The sequence below is a fragment of the Arachis stenosperma genome, chromosome 4 (assembly GCF_014773155.1).
Source record: "Arachis stenosperma cultivar V10309 chromosome 4, arast.V10309.gnm1.PFL2, whole genome shotgun sequence".
Taxonomy (NCBI): Eukaryota; Viridiplantae; Streptophyta; class Magnoliopsida; order Fabales; family Fabaceae; genus Arachis; species Arachis stenosperma.
The window spans coordinates 150,045,272-150,062,093 of NC_080380.1; the positions used below are offsets into that span (position 1 = coordinate 150,045,272).

General features: G+C 33.8%; 3 protein-coding genes across 5 annotated transcripts; all 3 read left to right on the top strand.

The window, feature by feature from the left end:
• The first annotated feature begins 34 nt into the window (after positions 1-34).
• LOC130974063 (pentatricopeptide repeat-containing protein At2g37320-like) lies at positions 35-2,408 on the top strand. The gene has a single exon (XM_057898812.1). It carries the CDS (start codon positions 39-41, stop codon positions 1,590-1,592), a length of 1,554 nt encoding a protein of 517 aa, XP_057754795.1. The 5' UTR covers positions 35-38; the 3' UTR covers positions 1,593-2,408.
• Positions 2,409-3,535: 1,127 nt separating this feature from the next.
• On the top strand, positions 3,536-16,748 carry LOC130974062 (LEAF RUST 10 DISEASE-RESISTANCE LOCUS RECEPTOR-LIKE PROTEIN KINASE-like 1.4). Of its 3 annotated transcripts, XR_009084389.1 has the most exons (6): positions 3,537-4,448; positions 14,109-14,156; positions 14,245-14,568; positions 14,687-15,600; positions 16,201-16,287; positions 16,438-16,748. XR_009084389.1 is itself a non-coding variant. In XM_057898810.1 (4 exons), exons 1-4 carry the CDS (start codon positions 3,611-3,613, stop codon positions 15,631-15,633), a joined length of 2,157 nt encoding a protein of 718 aa, XP_057754793.1. In that variant the 5' UTR covers positions 3,536-3,610; the 3' UTR covers positions 15,634-15,906. The 3 variants fall into 3 exon arrangements, 2 of the variants coding, with proteins under 2 accessions (XP_057754793.1, XP_057754794.1); XM_057898810.1 differs by lacking the exons at positions 16,201-16,287; positions 16,438-16,748 and having other exon boundaries at positions 3,536-4,448; positions 14,687-15,906; XM_057898811.1 differs by lacking the exons at positions 3,537-4,448; positions 16,201-16,287; positions 16,438-16,748 and adding an exon at positions 6,732-7,856 and having other exon boundaries at positions 14,687-15,906.
• On the top strand, positions 12,407-14,060 carry LOC130974065 (LEAF RUST 10 DISEASE-RESISTANCE LOCUS RECEPTOR-LIKE PROTEIN KINASE-like 2.1). Its single transcript, XM_057898814.1, has one exon. The coding sequence runs from the start codon at positions 13,146-13,148 to the stop codon at positions 14,043-14,045; it is 900 nt and encodes a 299-aa protein (XP_057754797.1). The 5' UTR covers positions 12,407-13,145; the 3' UTR covers positions 14,046-14,060.
• Positions 16,749-16,822: the final 74 nt, after the last annotated feature.

A 16,822-nucleotide genomic window follows, 5' to 3' on the forward strand; every position in this document is an offset into this window, starting at 1 on the left:
TCTTACCTTTACATTATCTTAGCATTCCCCTGCCAACAATGGTGTTATTTGATGCACCAATGATCACCATAGAATTTCTCTCTTTGATGCATCAATGCACAAAGAACCCAACATTATTTTCCCTCAAAGTTCGATTCTTTAGGTCTTTCACTTCTCAAAAGTTGGTACCCAAAAGAGCTAACATAGAATTTGCTGGGGCATTCAGAGTCCTTAACCTTGTAACTCCAAAAAAGAGACTCATTGATGTTGAAAATCGTCGCAGTCATCTTCAGCTTATCGAGGGCATGCTGCAAAACGATGCTACAAAAACCATTGTTGTTGATGATTCTAGTTTGAGGGCCACAAAATCTGAAAGGAAGGTTCGTACCACTGTTATTATGGAACAAGGTTTGGAGATTGACGTGCGCTTCTTATCACGTGCTGTGAGCTCGTGTGGCTCCCGCCGTGACCTTTTTGGAGGTGTTCAATATCATTGCTTGGCAATAACAACTGGGTTCATTGCCAATGTCTATGTTGGAAGCTCTTTGATCAGTTTGTATGGTAGGTGTGCATTGTTGGGTGATGCATACCGGGTGTTCGATGAAATGCCTGAGAGAAATGTAGTTTCATGGTCAACAATTATCGCTGCATTTGCACAAGAATGGAGGGTTGATATGTGTTTGGAGCTCTTCTGTCAGATGAGGGGCTTGGCTGCGTTGAAGCCGAATTGTTTTACATACACGAGTCTTCTTAGTGCTTGTATGGGAAGTGGAGCACTTGGACATGGAAAGGGTGCTCATTGTCAAATAATTCACATGGGTTTTCATTATTACCTCCACATTGAAAATGCTCTCATTGCCATGTATTCTAAGTGTGGGGCACTTGATGATGCCATGTTCATATTTGAAAATATGCAGCAAAGGGATGTTGTCACTTGGAACTCCCTGATCGCAGCATATGCGCAACATGGGCTGGCGCAAGAGGCAATTTCTCTTTTTGAAGAGATGATGAATCAAGGTGTTAATCCAGATGTGGTTACTTACCTTGGCATATTGTCCTCGTGTAGGCACGGAGGTCTTGTTAAAGAGGGTCAAGACTACTTGAATAACATGATTGAGCAGGGCGTGCAGCCAGAACTGGATCATTACTCTTGCATTGTGGATCTTCTTGGTCGGGCTGGCTTGCTTCTGGAGGCTCGTGATTTCATCCGAAACATGCCTGTTTGTCCCAATGCTGTGATATGGGGTTCACTGCTTTCATCTTCTAGGCTTCATGGAGATGTTTGGATTGGCATCGAGGCGGCAGAGAGTAGGTTGTTACTTGAACCAAGGTGCACTGCAACACTTCAACAGCTGGCGAATCTGTATGCTAGTGTAGGTTGGTGGAATCAGGTAGCACAAGTGCGAAAGTCATTGAAGGACAAAGGTCTGAAACCAAATCCTGGTTGTAGTTGGATTGAAATCAAAAGCAGAGTTCATAGATTTGAAGCACAAAATAAGTCAAACAACAAAATAACTGACATTCTTTTGATCATGGGTAGTTTGTTTGAGCACATGAGTAGTTTAGGTCTTCAGTCTCAGATCTCTGGTGAGGAAAATGTGTGGTCTTCATAATGCTAAGGGGATCTCCATTATCGGGCAGTTCGCATTTGTGCAGTACAAGCAAAATGGACTGGTGTAAAGCTACCTTTCATGCATAGAAGATGTTGTACAAGACTTGGGCCCTTCATTCAAAGGAGGTTCTGTTTGCCAAACCAGTAAATTCTATATTCTAAAGAATTGAGGATGAAGTTTAATGGCTAAAACCGATAATTTGAACCAAGTGTTTTATTCTAATCACCTGGAGAATGCTCTTGGATAATGTGGACAGGTGCAGGTTTGGTAAAGTCTGGTTCAATTCCTTGAGAGTTGAGACATGTGAACAAGATTGATCCCTGTAAGCACCCACAAATGCTTTGAAGTTTAAAGAAGTTTTTGTGGCAGGTTTATTGAATGCTGCAGGATCAACCATGACATGAGATGCTACTGGTGTTCTAAATATAGAAAATAGAGAAAGGTTATACAGATGTATTTGACAAGAAAGAAGAAAAGAAAGGTTACTTGAAAGAGTTATAGACAATATTAGATAGAAACAAGGATATGTCACAGACCTGTACTAGTTTACTGAATAATTTTTTTCCCCCTTTAATCCTAGGCCAATAATCTGAGATTAAATTATGTATTTACAATAATATGTAAGGTATTCTTTTGTCCCTTGGGCTTGGTTGGGTCACTCTCAAAATTGGCCTAAGCTGAGAAGTAAGAATCCATCAAACAAGTAGTTGATTTTATTCTACATAGTATCAGTAGTTGGCAGATTTAGTTGTAGTAAGACTATTGGACTATTGGTGATTGCATCAATTTCTGTCAACTGCATAAATGAAAAAGAAAAATGTGTTACCCATCTTAATCCTTACTTATTACCATACGACCAAGTCTACTTAAAGACCTTACCAAAATAAAATAAGAAAATTTACTGAAATAGTTACTTTTGACCACTTCTATTAATGCTAGTTGTAAAAATGATCGTGATTCATCTTTAGAATATTATGCCGTTTATTCAAGGCATACTTTTCTTTGGATTTTAACTTTCTAAATTCCAAACTGTATAGGCAGAAAAGTTTACAGCATTTTTTTTAATGGTAAGTAATTGGGTTAGATACGGTTTTGGTCCCTAAGGTATAGGCCTCAACTTTTTTTTGCATACAAAATCGTTTTTAAGGTTTAACTTGGTTTTAAAATTATCTATACCTTAGGACCAAAATCATATGGAGATGACAGTGGAGGTAGATCATGGATAGTTTCTTCTTCTTCTTCCCTTCTCCCTTCTTCTTCTTCTCTTTTCCCTTTGCAGAAGCAAAAACACTCTCTTTCTCTTTTTTTTTTAATTTTATATTCTTTTTTATTATGGGTAATTTGATCCAAAATTTTAATATTTAAGTAAAAAGGACGAATTTAAAATTTGATTTTAAACCTTAGGGACAATTTGTATGCAAAGAAAGGTTGAGGACTAAAAAAATTTTCGACTTATACTTTAAGAACCAAAATCGTACTTAGTCCTAATTAATTCTTAAGATAATTGCTAGATAAATTCATAATTAGTTCATTCATGTTGTGCAATATGTTGGCCTAATTAAAATCCGGTATGTTAGTTGAGACAATAACACCGCTTTTTTTTTTTTGGTGACTAATAACACCGCTTTTTAAGTATATAACAACATTTTCTTTGATGATCCATAATAAAATATATATAAGAAAAATATTTTTGGTGTTGTTTGCTTAGTACTCTAATAATTAAACGAGGATTAAATCTTAAATAAATTATATGGATCGAATATGTATAAATAATATTTAATATTTTTTTTATTTGGAAAAAAAAAAAAGAGTGCCAAACTAGTTTGAATATTTAAATTCCTATATACACGTATACTCTATATATAAGTCAACGAAACTCTACAATACTTTATTAGTCTCAATTACTATCCTTTTCTTTGAAATTTCATGTCTTGTATTCTCCCTTTAATCTTGTTTAATTATCTCATTCATTTTGGAAAGATAAACACAAACACTAAGATCCTCTGCTATTTTCTAAAATGGCTTCTCTGCTTTTTATGCTCCTCCCTCACTTAATGATCCTCTTGATATTGATTCAGATTCCTCCATACTTAAGCTCCAATGATGATAACTATACAAGTTGTGCTGATACTCGCTATGATTGTGGGAAGATTAACAACATTGGTTTTCCATTCTGGGGAGGAAATCGTCCAAAGCAGTGTGGCCACCCTCTTCTACAACTCAACTGTGATCCTGATCATGATTCCACTACTTACATAACCATCAAGAACATGAGATACCGGGTTTTGCAAGCATACCCGGAAAACCAAACCATGAAGATAGCAAGAGTTGACTACTTTGAAGGTCTATGCCCTTCAAAACCAGTAAACACAAGCCTTGACTTTGAGCTCTTTGATTATGGGCCTGGCAATAAGAATCTTACCCTCTTCTATCATTGTTCTTTAAATAATGGATTGTCCAATTCCATCCCCGGATTTCTTAATTGTTTCTCAAATAGGACTTCCAATGAATACTTTTATGCTAGGCCTGAAGCTCTAGGTGCTCCTCCTTCTAGTGTTGTTTGCACAACAAGTGTGTTTATTCCATTGTTGTTGCAACTTGGTGTTGAAGTGGAGTTGTCATGGAACAACATAGAAGGTGCTATCCAAAATGGATTCTTGGTGAAATGGATAGGAAGTGTAGCAGAATGTTTCAAGTGTATGAACTCAGGTGGAGCCTGTGGCTATGATTGGAATTCAAATCAACCAACATGTTATTGCAAAGATGAGTCTGGCTATTCATATTTGGATGATGGGCACATCAAAATCTGTGATGCTTCTGCCACCTCACCAACTCAAGATGATCATGGACGTTCAGGTATATGTCATATTTCTAACATGCAATTTGTTTTATAACTATATACAAGTAATAATATCATTTCTTATAGTAGTAGTAGCTTATTATAGTCCTTATTAGTTCTTCTATATAACCAATTGTTTCTTTAGTTGAGTTTGATTGTAATCCCCTACATAGTTTTCTGTTCTTACTTCTTACTCATATGGCTAAGTCAAATATAGCTTAAATATTTTAAACTAAAGTCATTATCTTACCCTTGCCTCCAAATAGATATCATTCACCTATTGCTATTAGAATATTATTTAACGAGTATCTTAAGAATATTTATTAAGAATAGTATAAGTATATAGTTTTTCCAACTCTTAATTTCTTATATAGTGGTCAATTTCCACGGTGACTTAAGCTCAAATTTTCTTTTCTAGCATTGTCTAATTTTTTATTCAGTATGATGAATATTACATATTTTTTAGATAAATTGGTCTATCATATCAATTTTAAAAATTTGTGACCGGATAATAATTTTATTAAGAAATTAATACTTTTTTATTAATATTAGTGAATACTTTGAGTTAATATCTTATTTGTATATTATTAATATTTATAATTTAGAGTTTAGGTTTTAAACTCTAATACTTAGAGTTTAAATTATTGACTAAAAAAGTAGTAAATTTTGTTAGTCATATAATATTATTCATTTTTAGTTTTTTTTTTTTCGGTAAAAAAGAGTTTTAGAGCAATAATTGAGTTGTTTTCGTAATGAATTCAAGTCCTGAAAATAGCCACTAATATAATTATCAAGTTAGGCTGTATACATTATATTTTTCAGATACAGTCCTTTTTTGAATTCTACAATAATGTATGATGCTTGTGCATCCGGATACCTTTTCCTTATTTTTTTTTTGGTCCACGTACATTGGAAAGTTAAATCTATTTAGGTTTGATTTTTCATTCCTCTGCCCTTCCATATTATGAATATAGTTCATCCTTTGAATTCTATTTTCCTTAGCTAAGCTAGTCTTAAGTTATACTAATTTTCTTTATTTCTTAAGCTATTTTAATCTTTTAGTCTTTAGTCAACAGATTTGACTAGCTAGCAAAACTCTTTTTTTTTTTAAAATTAAGATGTAATATTGGCTTGTCAAAACCAAGTTTAATTGGTCTAGTAGATAGTTCACTAGTCCGTTTAAATAAGCGTCGAAATTCATATAAGTTTTTTTTAGTTAAGATGTAGTATTGGCTTGTCAAAACTAAGTTGGGTTGGTCTAATAGATAGTTCTAGTCCATTTAAGTAAGTGTCGGAATTCGAATCCTACCTTATACATACAACTAAAATAAAAGTATCGGTAATGGTAAGGAAACAAAAAAAAAAACAGCAAAAACTTACCTTATTTAGCTTTTATTAATTGTTGCCGTAGTTAATAAAAACTAAATAAGTCAAATTCTCGTTGATTTTGGCTAAATTTTTTTTGTTATCAAACATTTTTGTAGAAGTATTGCCTTGTCAATCTTTTTGTGTGCATTGTTTTTTTTTCTGTTTGTTCATATCTTTCCATCTAGATTTTGTTCATACTTTCCCCAATTAATTAAGTGGCCATCCTCCTCTCATTACAGTTTCCCACTACTTGTAAACTACGTTACTCGATCTCACAACGTGTATGAAGCGAAGCTAATTCCGTGTATGAAGCTAATTAATTAACCTCCCTAGACATTTTTATTCTTTTCCCTATATTTTCATTTTCATTATGACATCAGCTATGTGTTGTTGACGTCATCCAGCTTCTGCTTCTCCACTTTGTCCATTATTAGATTAACTGGGAATGAGATAAGTTGGATGTAAAATACAACATAACGCGTTTCCAAATTCCAAGTTATTTGAATGGACGTATATGTTATTATGTAGTTTGAAAGTTTAATTTTAGTTGACATGCACAAATAGGAAGAAAACTAGTGTACTAATTAAATACATGAGAGCGATGTAAATTATTAAGGAAGCTAAGGTGGTCAAAAAACGGGACCTCCGAGGATCCCCTTCTAGAATCACACTTTTCGGAATTCCAATTCAGAGAAAGTGGCAGATTTATGAGATTAATAAAGTAATTAATTTCATCATATATATAACAATATAATTTCTTTTTTCCATGTGTAATTATTTTAACGTGAAATTGATAATTAAAAGTCGTCAAACCTAAATACGCGTAAATTTTTTATGCGCTGATAATTATTTTTAAGGTGGAAATTCAGGTGCAGTCGACTTCATGTGAAGTTGATAATTGAGAGTTGTTAAATGATTTGATTGATTTGACTAAGTTTTTTGACTAAATTTTTATTTAACGACTCTCAATTATTAACTTCGCTTAAAGGTGACTTTACCCTGCTTTTAATTACTTAATACAATGTAATATTTGAATGTAGAGACTCACTTGCCGTTTTCTTCGGTTACTGTAATAATATAACAACCTCCTAGAAACACGGCTTTTATATTTTATTATATATATATTCATTATTCAGTCTTCCTCTGTTTGCTGCACTTTGAACCCATCTCCTATATATTTTCTTCTTCTTCTCCTTCTTCTTCTTGTTCTCCCTTTGCAACAATGAAACCTCTTTGTCGTCTTCGTCTTCGCCGCCTATATTGCATATGGATGTTCATCTTGGAACTTATCGTCACGGCAACCGACGTTCCTACATCTGTAGTTGCCGCTGATAACGGTGATTACTTGGCGTGCAAGAACACTTTAAGCTGTGGAACCGTCAACCAACTCACTTACCCTTTCTGGGGTCAAATTGACAACACTAATAACAGGCCAAACTATTGCGGTGAGCCTAACTTGGAGATCACATGTAAAGGTGACAATAACAATAACAATAACGGGGTCCCAAAGTTCACAGTGGGTTCTGTCACATACAGGATTCTTGATTGGGATGTCGGTAAACAGAATCTGACAGTTGCTAGGGACGATTACTTTAGTAATAGCTTTGATTTCTGTTCGGGAGATTTCAGCAACAACACCTTGGATGAAACCATACTTCAATATGATGATAACAGTGTTGTTAATATCACACTCTTGTACAAGTGTTCTTCAGAAACAAAGCCTTCTTCGGATCAGTTTACGTTTGTTCAAAGTTGCAGCAGCGGTAGTGTCTACTATGCTGAACAAGATGATAATAAGGCGCTGCCTTATTATGAAGGTTGCAGCACTGTTACTTTTCCTGTTTCAAAGTCCCTAGCTTCGGCTTTTGCTAACAGTGCCAGTAACCCCATTACTACTATAATTCGGCAAGCGTTGCAAAGTGGTTTTGTCTTGAAATTATTGCCTCAAATCAATGATAAGTGCAGAGGATGCACTAACTCAGGTGGCAATTGTGGCAGCAATGATGGACATTTCGTCTGTTACTGTAACGATGGAACTCATCCAAATTCTTGTTCAGGTAAGTTTGTTTCTTAATTATTCATGATCATGCATGCATGCGCCTGCTGGTTAATTTCTGTCTTTCTGTTACCGCGATTGCTCCATCCAATACCCTTCTAAAATTACAAAATTTTTCTAAAAGATCTTAAACTTATCGTATATAATAAGTACATAAATATTGTTACGTTTAACATTTGGGTCTTTGATCTATATTTTGCTCATGGTGGTTCATCCATGCAACAAAATCTATGTTAATAGTATTAGATAGATATTCTTAATCGGGATTAATTACTTAAGATTATTGTTAATGGGATTAACCCTCTATCTCTTGATTAAGGATATGTAGCTCTATTTTTTTTTTTTTTTTGCCTCATCAACACTATACGGAATCTGAAGAACACATACAAGGTCAGAAATTGCTTGCAAGTTTGATGTTTGACTTTTGGGTACGGTACGCGGAAGAGTTCAGCTCCTTGATAAATTCCCATGTTGACCATTTCATATTAGACTATTATATACCACGTAGTTTTTACCAAATTAATAGTAAAATACACTTTTCCTTATACTATTATATAGTTTTATTCTTCTAATGCTTAACTCACGCCTGCCTCTCATCCAAACATTGTTTTCATTTCACATCTTAGCAGCCCCCCGAGTTTCTTGTTATGTGGCTTCAAACTTCATTCAATTCTTTGATTTGGATTTCGTGTCCTGATTTTTTTTTTTTGGGGGTACCATATGCTTAAGATTAGAATTTCCACTTGCATAAAATATTGGGGAGTAGGACTTCAATTTATATTAAAATTGATTATTTTTTTTTCTGCTTTTATATTTGGAAGGTGTTCAAGTAGATATTAACTTATGATGCCAAAAAAAAAAAAAAAAGTTAAAACTGTGTTGCACCTCTTTTGACTTTTGAGTTCTGTTATATATATTAATGAAGAATTCAATAAAGGAGCTAATTTTTTAGTTAATATCAATAAAATTTTGTAAACTTTAAATTATAAATTCTAATTTAAAAAAAAAATAGAATTTTTAAAAAATAATTTTATATTAGAGTAATATTTACTAATTAATAATTAGTGTCTTATATTTAGTCATTGATAAAACATAAGCTTAATGGATTAATTAGAATGGAAATATCTGATAAAAAAAAATAAAAATTTATCTTATTTAATAAATTATTGTTAGAATTAATTAATATTAAATGAAATAAACTTAAATTATTTAGACTAATTTTTTATTATCACTGTAACATTACCGTTATTAGAGAGGTTATACATTATGTTTGGTCACTAATAGCCTAAACTGTTTGACTCTGGAGCAGTAGTGATCAGTGATGAGTGATCACCAACCCTTAAATTTTTTTAAAAAATTAGCAGAATTAGGTAATCCCCATTTCCAACATAAAATATTACAATATTAATAGGTCACCTAAATTTGCATTCCTTACAATTGTGGTGTGGCTTATAAGAAGTCAATGGCATTACGCATCTCTCTTCTATATTTTAGTGTAATGTCATAAGTCTCTCTACCAAGCTATGTTTCTGAAGATGCAAATTCTTCATCCAATGAGTATCTTTTCCTCATTCTTGGTCACCATCATATCCATCATATTTCTAAATCAAACCCCAACATCATTTTGTGCCATTGAAATGAGGATGGATACAAATTCAACTACTCTTCTTAATGGTTATGCCTCTTTGTTGAATGAAAGCAAGAGTTTGTGTGGTGATGAATGCCCAAAAAGTGGTGGCCACTGTGATCTAAACCCTGTTTCAGGGGTTTTATCTTGCTATTGTAAAGATGGATCTGTTGTTCAATCTTCATGTCCATCAAGTAAGTATACTCATAACTCATGTAAGCTTTATAATACACTTTGAGTATGATTACTAACTTAATTAGTAACCTAACAATATAAAGGTGAAAATTCAGGTACAATCGATTTCACGTGAAGTTAATAACTAAGTGTCGTTAGATGAAAATTTAGTCAAATCCGTCGAATCATCTAACGGTTCTCAGATATCAACTTCACGTGAAGTCGACTGACCTGAGTTTCTACTCAATATAAACTATACTTTGGATGAGAATTTTTATGATATTAAATTTTTTTAAAACTTTATTTCTATTTTTAATGGACTAAAAATTTTTGTATCTAGATTTTCAATGATAAATATCTACGAGTTAAAAATGTTAATTGAATCAGTATTTGAGGGACATTTATATGATATGAATGCTTCTACTTAAGAATTGGTCTATGATGCAAAATGTGATTATTTTATTTAATTTATTTTCTCTCCATTTGTTTTTACCAAGTCAATAATATGTTGCAGCTTTACTACGTCATTGTGTAGTATAATTCTTGTATTAGGTAGAAGTAAGTAGCTATTAGTCCTTGTGAACACTGCACATATAATATTTAAAAAATTAGGGGTTGCTGTCTTTGATTGCAATTATACTTCTTCTTTCACATTTTATAAGGTCAACATATACAGGAAATTCATCAATTCTCTGCTTACTATTATTAGCATCTTAAATGCACTTAATTACATTTACAGTCTATGCGTATTAGTCAATATAGAAATTGAATAAGCTCATTTAAACCTCTTTTACATAGAAATATCACGGTGCTTGCAAAACAAGTGATTATAGTGTGTTGGAACTTGGAACATATATGCTTTGCTTTCACAATTTGACATTGAAAAATATATTGACTGTGGACTATTCTAAGAGCTCACTTATATTTGATTTGAAAAACTTACGCAGTGGATCAGTTATTTTCATTTATGTTAATCTTGTTATTCTTCCTCTGTTTTAATTTTTAACTTCTTTTCAACACAATAAAACATTATTTACAAAAAGTCAAACATTAAAATAGATTATTTTATATGTCTCTATCTAATCTATAACATTTTTTTATTCAAAACAGCACAATTTTTAACTTAAATTAAATTATCTAATATTTAAATTAAATAAAAATTTATATATAATTATCTTCGTATAATTAAATATATTAAATTATCTAATAATTTTTAATTAATAACTTCGTATAAAAATAACTACACATCAATTTCTACGGTCCAAGAACAATCTCAAAACCAAAGCTACACAAAGCTATTTTTATTTTGTCCCATTGATTAGTTGCTAGCAGCTTTCAGTCCTATTTGTAGATTTTGACCAGCCTCCATTGAACCAACCGTACAAGAGACTATATGTTTGACCATCAAAGTAATACACCCCCCTCATTTTCTTTTTATATACACATATTGGTCGATTACCAATTATTTTATTGAACCAATATTAATTAGATGATTAGAGAGTTAAACCCCAAAATGGTCCCTGAGATTGGCGTTTTGCACTGAAATCGTCCCTGAGATTCCAATTGCACCAATTACGTCCCTGAGATTGAAAAAAATGCACCATAGTAGTCCCTGATCCATTTTTCATTAACGACGTGATGACATGGCATGATGACGTGGACTGTAAGTGACACGTGTCACTTTATGATTTGGCCACGTGTAATGGTAGGATGATGTGGTGACCAGTGACACGTGGCATGCTGACATGGATAGTTGTGCCACGTGTCACAATGTTATTTGGCCACGTGTCCGGTTGTGCCACGTGTCGCAACAGTATTCGTCCACGTGTCATGCATTATGCCATCGTTGTATATGCACCAAATTAGTCCCTCACTTTGCATTAAGTGACTCATTTTAGTCCCTAAAATTGAATGTCGTGCACCAAACTAGTCCCTTCACCAATTTTTTCTCATTTTTTTTTCAATTTAAAATTTTAATATCTTGGATACACTAATTTCAATTCTATTTTTTCATATATCGTTTAAATACAAGAGCTTTTATAAAAAATTTTAAGATTTTAGTTTTAAATATATAATTTTTTTAATAATTTAATATTGGTAAATTTTGTAATATATAAGTATGTTATTATAAAAAATAATTATATGATTGATTAGACACATTTTTTTCATAAAAAAATATGTGTTTTTAACAAGAAATTAATAATTAAAATAAATATTTTTTTCTTATGAAATACACGTTTTCGTTATGTATAAATGAGCTAGATTGAAGGCACTTCAACCACCCTCACTACCACTTTTGATCTCTGCAATCTAGATGAAAGAAGTCAGAGATGATAATGAGGGAAGCTTGAAATGCCTTCACGTCAACTCCAAGACGGTGGCTATTAGAGGTATCCGCAAGAAAAAAAATATTTTATAAAAGTACTGAAAGAGGTTGGAGATGGTAGTGAAGGTGCTTGAAAAGCCTTCACTTTAACTCCAAGTCGGCGAATAGGGTATTCGCAAGAGAAAAAATATTTTATAAAAACACTTTTATTTGAAGAACGTGTGAAAAAATAGAATTGAAATTAATGCATTCAAAAATATTGAGAATTTTGAATTTATAGAAAAAATGAGAAAAAATTGATGAAGGGACTAGTTTGGTGCACGACATTCAATTTCAGGGACTAAAATGAGTCACTTAATGCAAAGTAAGGGACTAATTTGGTGCATATACAACGATGGCATAATGCATGACACGTGGACGAATACTGTTGCGACACGTGGCACAATTGGACACGTGGCATAACTATCCACGTCAGCATGCCACGTGTCACTGGTCACCACATCATCCTACCATTACACGTGGCCAAATCATAAAGTGACACGTGTCACTTACAGTCCACGTCATCATGCCATATCATCACGTCGTTAATGGAAAATGGGTCAGGGACTACTATGGTGCATTTTTTTCAATCTCAGGGACGTAATTGGTGCAATTGGAATCTCAGGGACGATTTCAGTGCAATACGCCAATCTCAGGGACCATTTTGGGGTTTAACTCGATGATTAGATGATACTATTAAAATATGTACTCACAATTTATTTTAAAGAGTTATTTTCTTATTTTCAAGATGAAAACTTAAGTTGATTTTACATGAAGTTGATAGTTGAGAATCATTTGATAAAAATTTAGTCAACTAATTAAATTATTTAACCATTTTTAACTATCAACTTCACGTAAAGTCGACTGCATCTGAATTTTTACTTTTACCTGTTTCGAGTGAATATAACGAAGTACTAACGCGGCTGCTAAAACCAACAACATATAAAAACACTCAAATTCAGTACATGTTTTTGCATGCTCTTCACGTACATCATAAAGTCCAAGTCAACTAAATCCACCTTACTCCCCTTTTCTTTAATAGTTTCATAGTAATTAGTAACACCAAAACCAACAACTAACACTTTTAAAACAACAAAAACCCAAATGAGTAAACGTAACCAATAATGAAACAACAAACTATGTTGTCCCTCTCTTCTTTCTCTTCTTTCTCCATCACCATCTTCTTCTTCTTTATCTTCATATTCTCTCTTCTTCACCCTACAACTCCGCTACCTTCCAATGCATCATTCTCCCTCTGCAGCAACACTACATTCAACTGTGGCAACATCACCAACGTTTCCTACCCTTTCACCGGCGCCGACCGCCCCTTCTTCTGCGGTCCGCCGGAGTTCCATTTGACATGCAACGACGGCATCCCTGAGTTAAACATCTTGTTGGTTCGCTACCGAGTCCTCCAACTTGATTCAGTAGCTCAAAGCCTCACCATAGCCAGAGCAGACCTTTGGAACAACACATGCACCAACGTGCACTTAAACTCAACCATTGATGATGGAACTAGTAGCTTCACCTATGGTTCCGGGAACAAGAACCTTACTTTGTTTTATGGGTGTGGACCATCTATGTTAAACCTAACTCCTGTTAATTTGTTTCACTGTGATAGTGGTTATGGGAATAAAAGTGATTCCTACTCTTTGATTGGTCCTTTGCCTATGGATCCTATTCTTAGCATTGTTCATTGTGAGCTTGGTGTTGAGGTTCCTATTCTTGAAGATCAGGCTAATAGGCTCATAGGGAACAGGTCTTTGCTTAGGGAGGTTTTGATGAAGGGTTTTAATGTGAGTTATAGCAATAATCATTATGAGAGCGAGTGTTTGAAGTGTGTTAATGGTGATGGTGGCCAGTGTGGGTTTGATTTTGATTCAAATAAAGTTATTTGCATTTGTGATGATCAGTTGTGTTCATCTTCAGGTATTGCAGCCTCTGTTTTTGTGATGAAAATTCTGATTGTATGTCCCAAAAAAAAGATTGTTTTAGGGATGATACTTTATATAGAAATATACTAATTCTCTTTGTTATCATTATATGATTCCTTGTTTTGACTTTTCTTATTTTGTGGAATGTTGCAGACAATGATGCAAAGAAAAGTAGTTCTAACAAAGCAGCTATTGCAGCAGGTACTTCACATTCTTGTTAATAGTTGAAGTGAATGCCTAATAATAATAATGAATTTTGATAGTGAAATGTTCTAGCATTGTCTTTCAGGTGCTGCTTCAGGAGCCGTAGTCTTTGTTATCCTTCTTATAGGTACACTTTTTGTGGTAAGAAGAAGGAGAAGAAATGGTGAAAGATCAAGAAGCAACAAGGATATTTTGCCTCTGAGTGGAGTCCCTCTTACATCCTCAACTACAAGTAGTAGTAACACATCTCAGAGTGTTTCTTCTTACCCTTCCTCCAAGTCTGATTCTGTGCCAAAGAGTTACTACTATGGTGTTCAAGTGTTTGACTATGCTGAACTTGAAGAAGCTACCAACAATTTTGACCCTTCTAGAGAACTTGGTGAGGGAGGCTTTGGCACTGTTTACAAAGGTAATAATAACAACAAAGTCTTCAGTCTATACTTGAATTCTTGCATATATACATAAAGAGTTTTAATTTTTTCACACATATTACTAACACTTAATCTATGATGATTATTGTTGAGCAGGTATGCTTCAAGATGGGCGTGTAGTTGCAGTGAAACGCCACTATGAAAGCCATTTAAAGCGTGTTGAGCAATATATGAATGAAGTTGAGCTTCTAGCACACTTGAGGCACAAGAATTTGGTCACACTCTTTGGCTGCACTTCAAGACACAGCAGAGAACTCATCCTTGTTTATGAGTTCATACCTAATGGAACACTAGCCGATCACCTCCATGGAAGCCTTGCAAATTCCACCTTACTTACTTGGAATGTAAGATACAAAGTTGCACTCGAAACAGCCGAGGCGCTGTCCTACCTTCACTCTAAGAAAGTTATACACAGAGATGTTAAGTCCACAAACATTCTGCTGACAGAGACTTTTCAAGTTAAGGTTGGTGATTTTGGACTATCAAGGTTGTTTCCTAAATTTGTTACTCATGTCTCAACAGCGCCACAAGGCACACCTGGCTATGTTGATCCGGAGTATTACCAGAACTACCAACTAACTGATAAGAGTGATGTTTATAGCTTTGGAGTTGTGTTGGTTGAGCTTATATCTTCATTGCAAGCAGTGGACATAACCCGGAACCGGAACGAAGTTAACTTGGCTAGTCTTGCAGTGAATAGGATACAGAACCAAGAATTGCATGAAATGGTTGATCCATGTCTTGGATTTGAGAAGGACAATGATGTAAGGAGGATGGTAACTGCTGTTGCTGAATTGGCATTTAGGTGCTTGCAGCAGCAGAGAGATATGAGGCCCTCCATGGATGAAGTTCTTGAGATCTTGAGAGGGGTAAAGGGTGATGAGTTTGGTGCATTAGAGAGAAACTCATCAGAATCAGTGGTGGGTGTTAACCATAATAAGACAGAGGAGGCTATACTTTTGAAGAAGGTTCCACCACCAGTTTCACCAGATTCTGTTGCTGATAAATGGGTTAGCAGCTCTTCTACATCTAGCACTTCATAGCTTCTAAGATTATTTTTTTCCATTTCTTTTGTAATGGTTTCAATGAGCTAGTTTCAAAGTTCATCATACCCTTCACAATTTACATCTCTTAAGATTCATTTTGAGGCCTTTTATGTATGTTTTCATGTTAATATGTGTGAGAGGTTGAACTCAACATTGAAAAATAGGTAATATGATTAGAGAAGAGAGACTTAATAAATACTTTTGGTGTAAATATTTTTACTCTAATCAGTTTCTTTGATTTATATATACACATAAAGAAGAACATGTTAGAGAATTATGTTTGAATTTGGTTTTGGAAATGATTTTGAATTTAAGCAGAAATCACATAAAATTGTTAATCGACCCTAATATATAATAAAAAGTTAATATTTTAACCCATTTTCTTTGTTTTATCCAACATTTTTTTTTTTGTTTTTAGTCATTGCTCATGAAATTTTACAGTGTGTGACTTTTCAAACATTTTGTTATACAAAGAGGACTTAAATTAGTGACAGTGAAATTAGTTAAGAAGTGTGTTGGTGATTGGCACATCACAAGTGCTGAATTTCCCTTATCTTATTACAGCAGTGGGACATGCTAAGAAGAACTGCTTAACACAACATGTGCACTTCCTTAGTCAGGATTACATAACTACATTGATACATTTGACAGGTAGGTTGTTCTGGTACTCTATATCCACATGCTTGTCATGGTTAATATACAAGCCATTTTATTCATGTTACAGCTACTCTTGCTTGTGTAGTCACTGACTAGCTTGGGATATTGCTGAAGAATGTGTCATTTTTATCTTTTATAATGCAGTGTGATTATGGGCTTGGAATGCTTCATTCTCCTGGAAGACATTCCCAGTATGGACATGTGAATTATGAACCTTAGTATATTAATAGAATGTGGGACATTTTCTTTCTCTTCCCCACATTTTTCTTTTCTTACCACTCACCCAAACTCACTAGGATTTGTATATTAGGTGTGCTAATTTGTAAATGTAACCTACATGCTTACTATATATTCTTTTATTTCTAATAGAGGTTGTAGAATTGTAACATTTTAGTTAGTTAGGTAAATTTTCACTTTTCTTAAGCCTTCACTTCAAATTCATGCATAATTTGATATCTAAAATACCCTTTGTTGAGCAATTGACTATATCATCTAATCAATGTTTAATATCTAACTATGAATATATAAG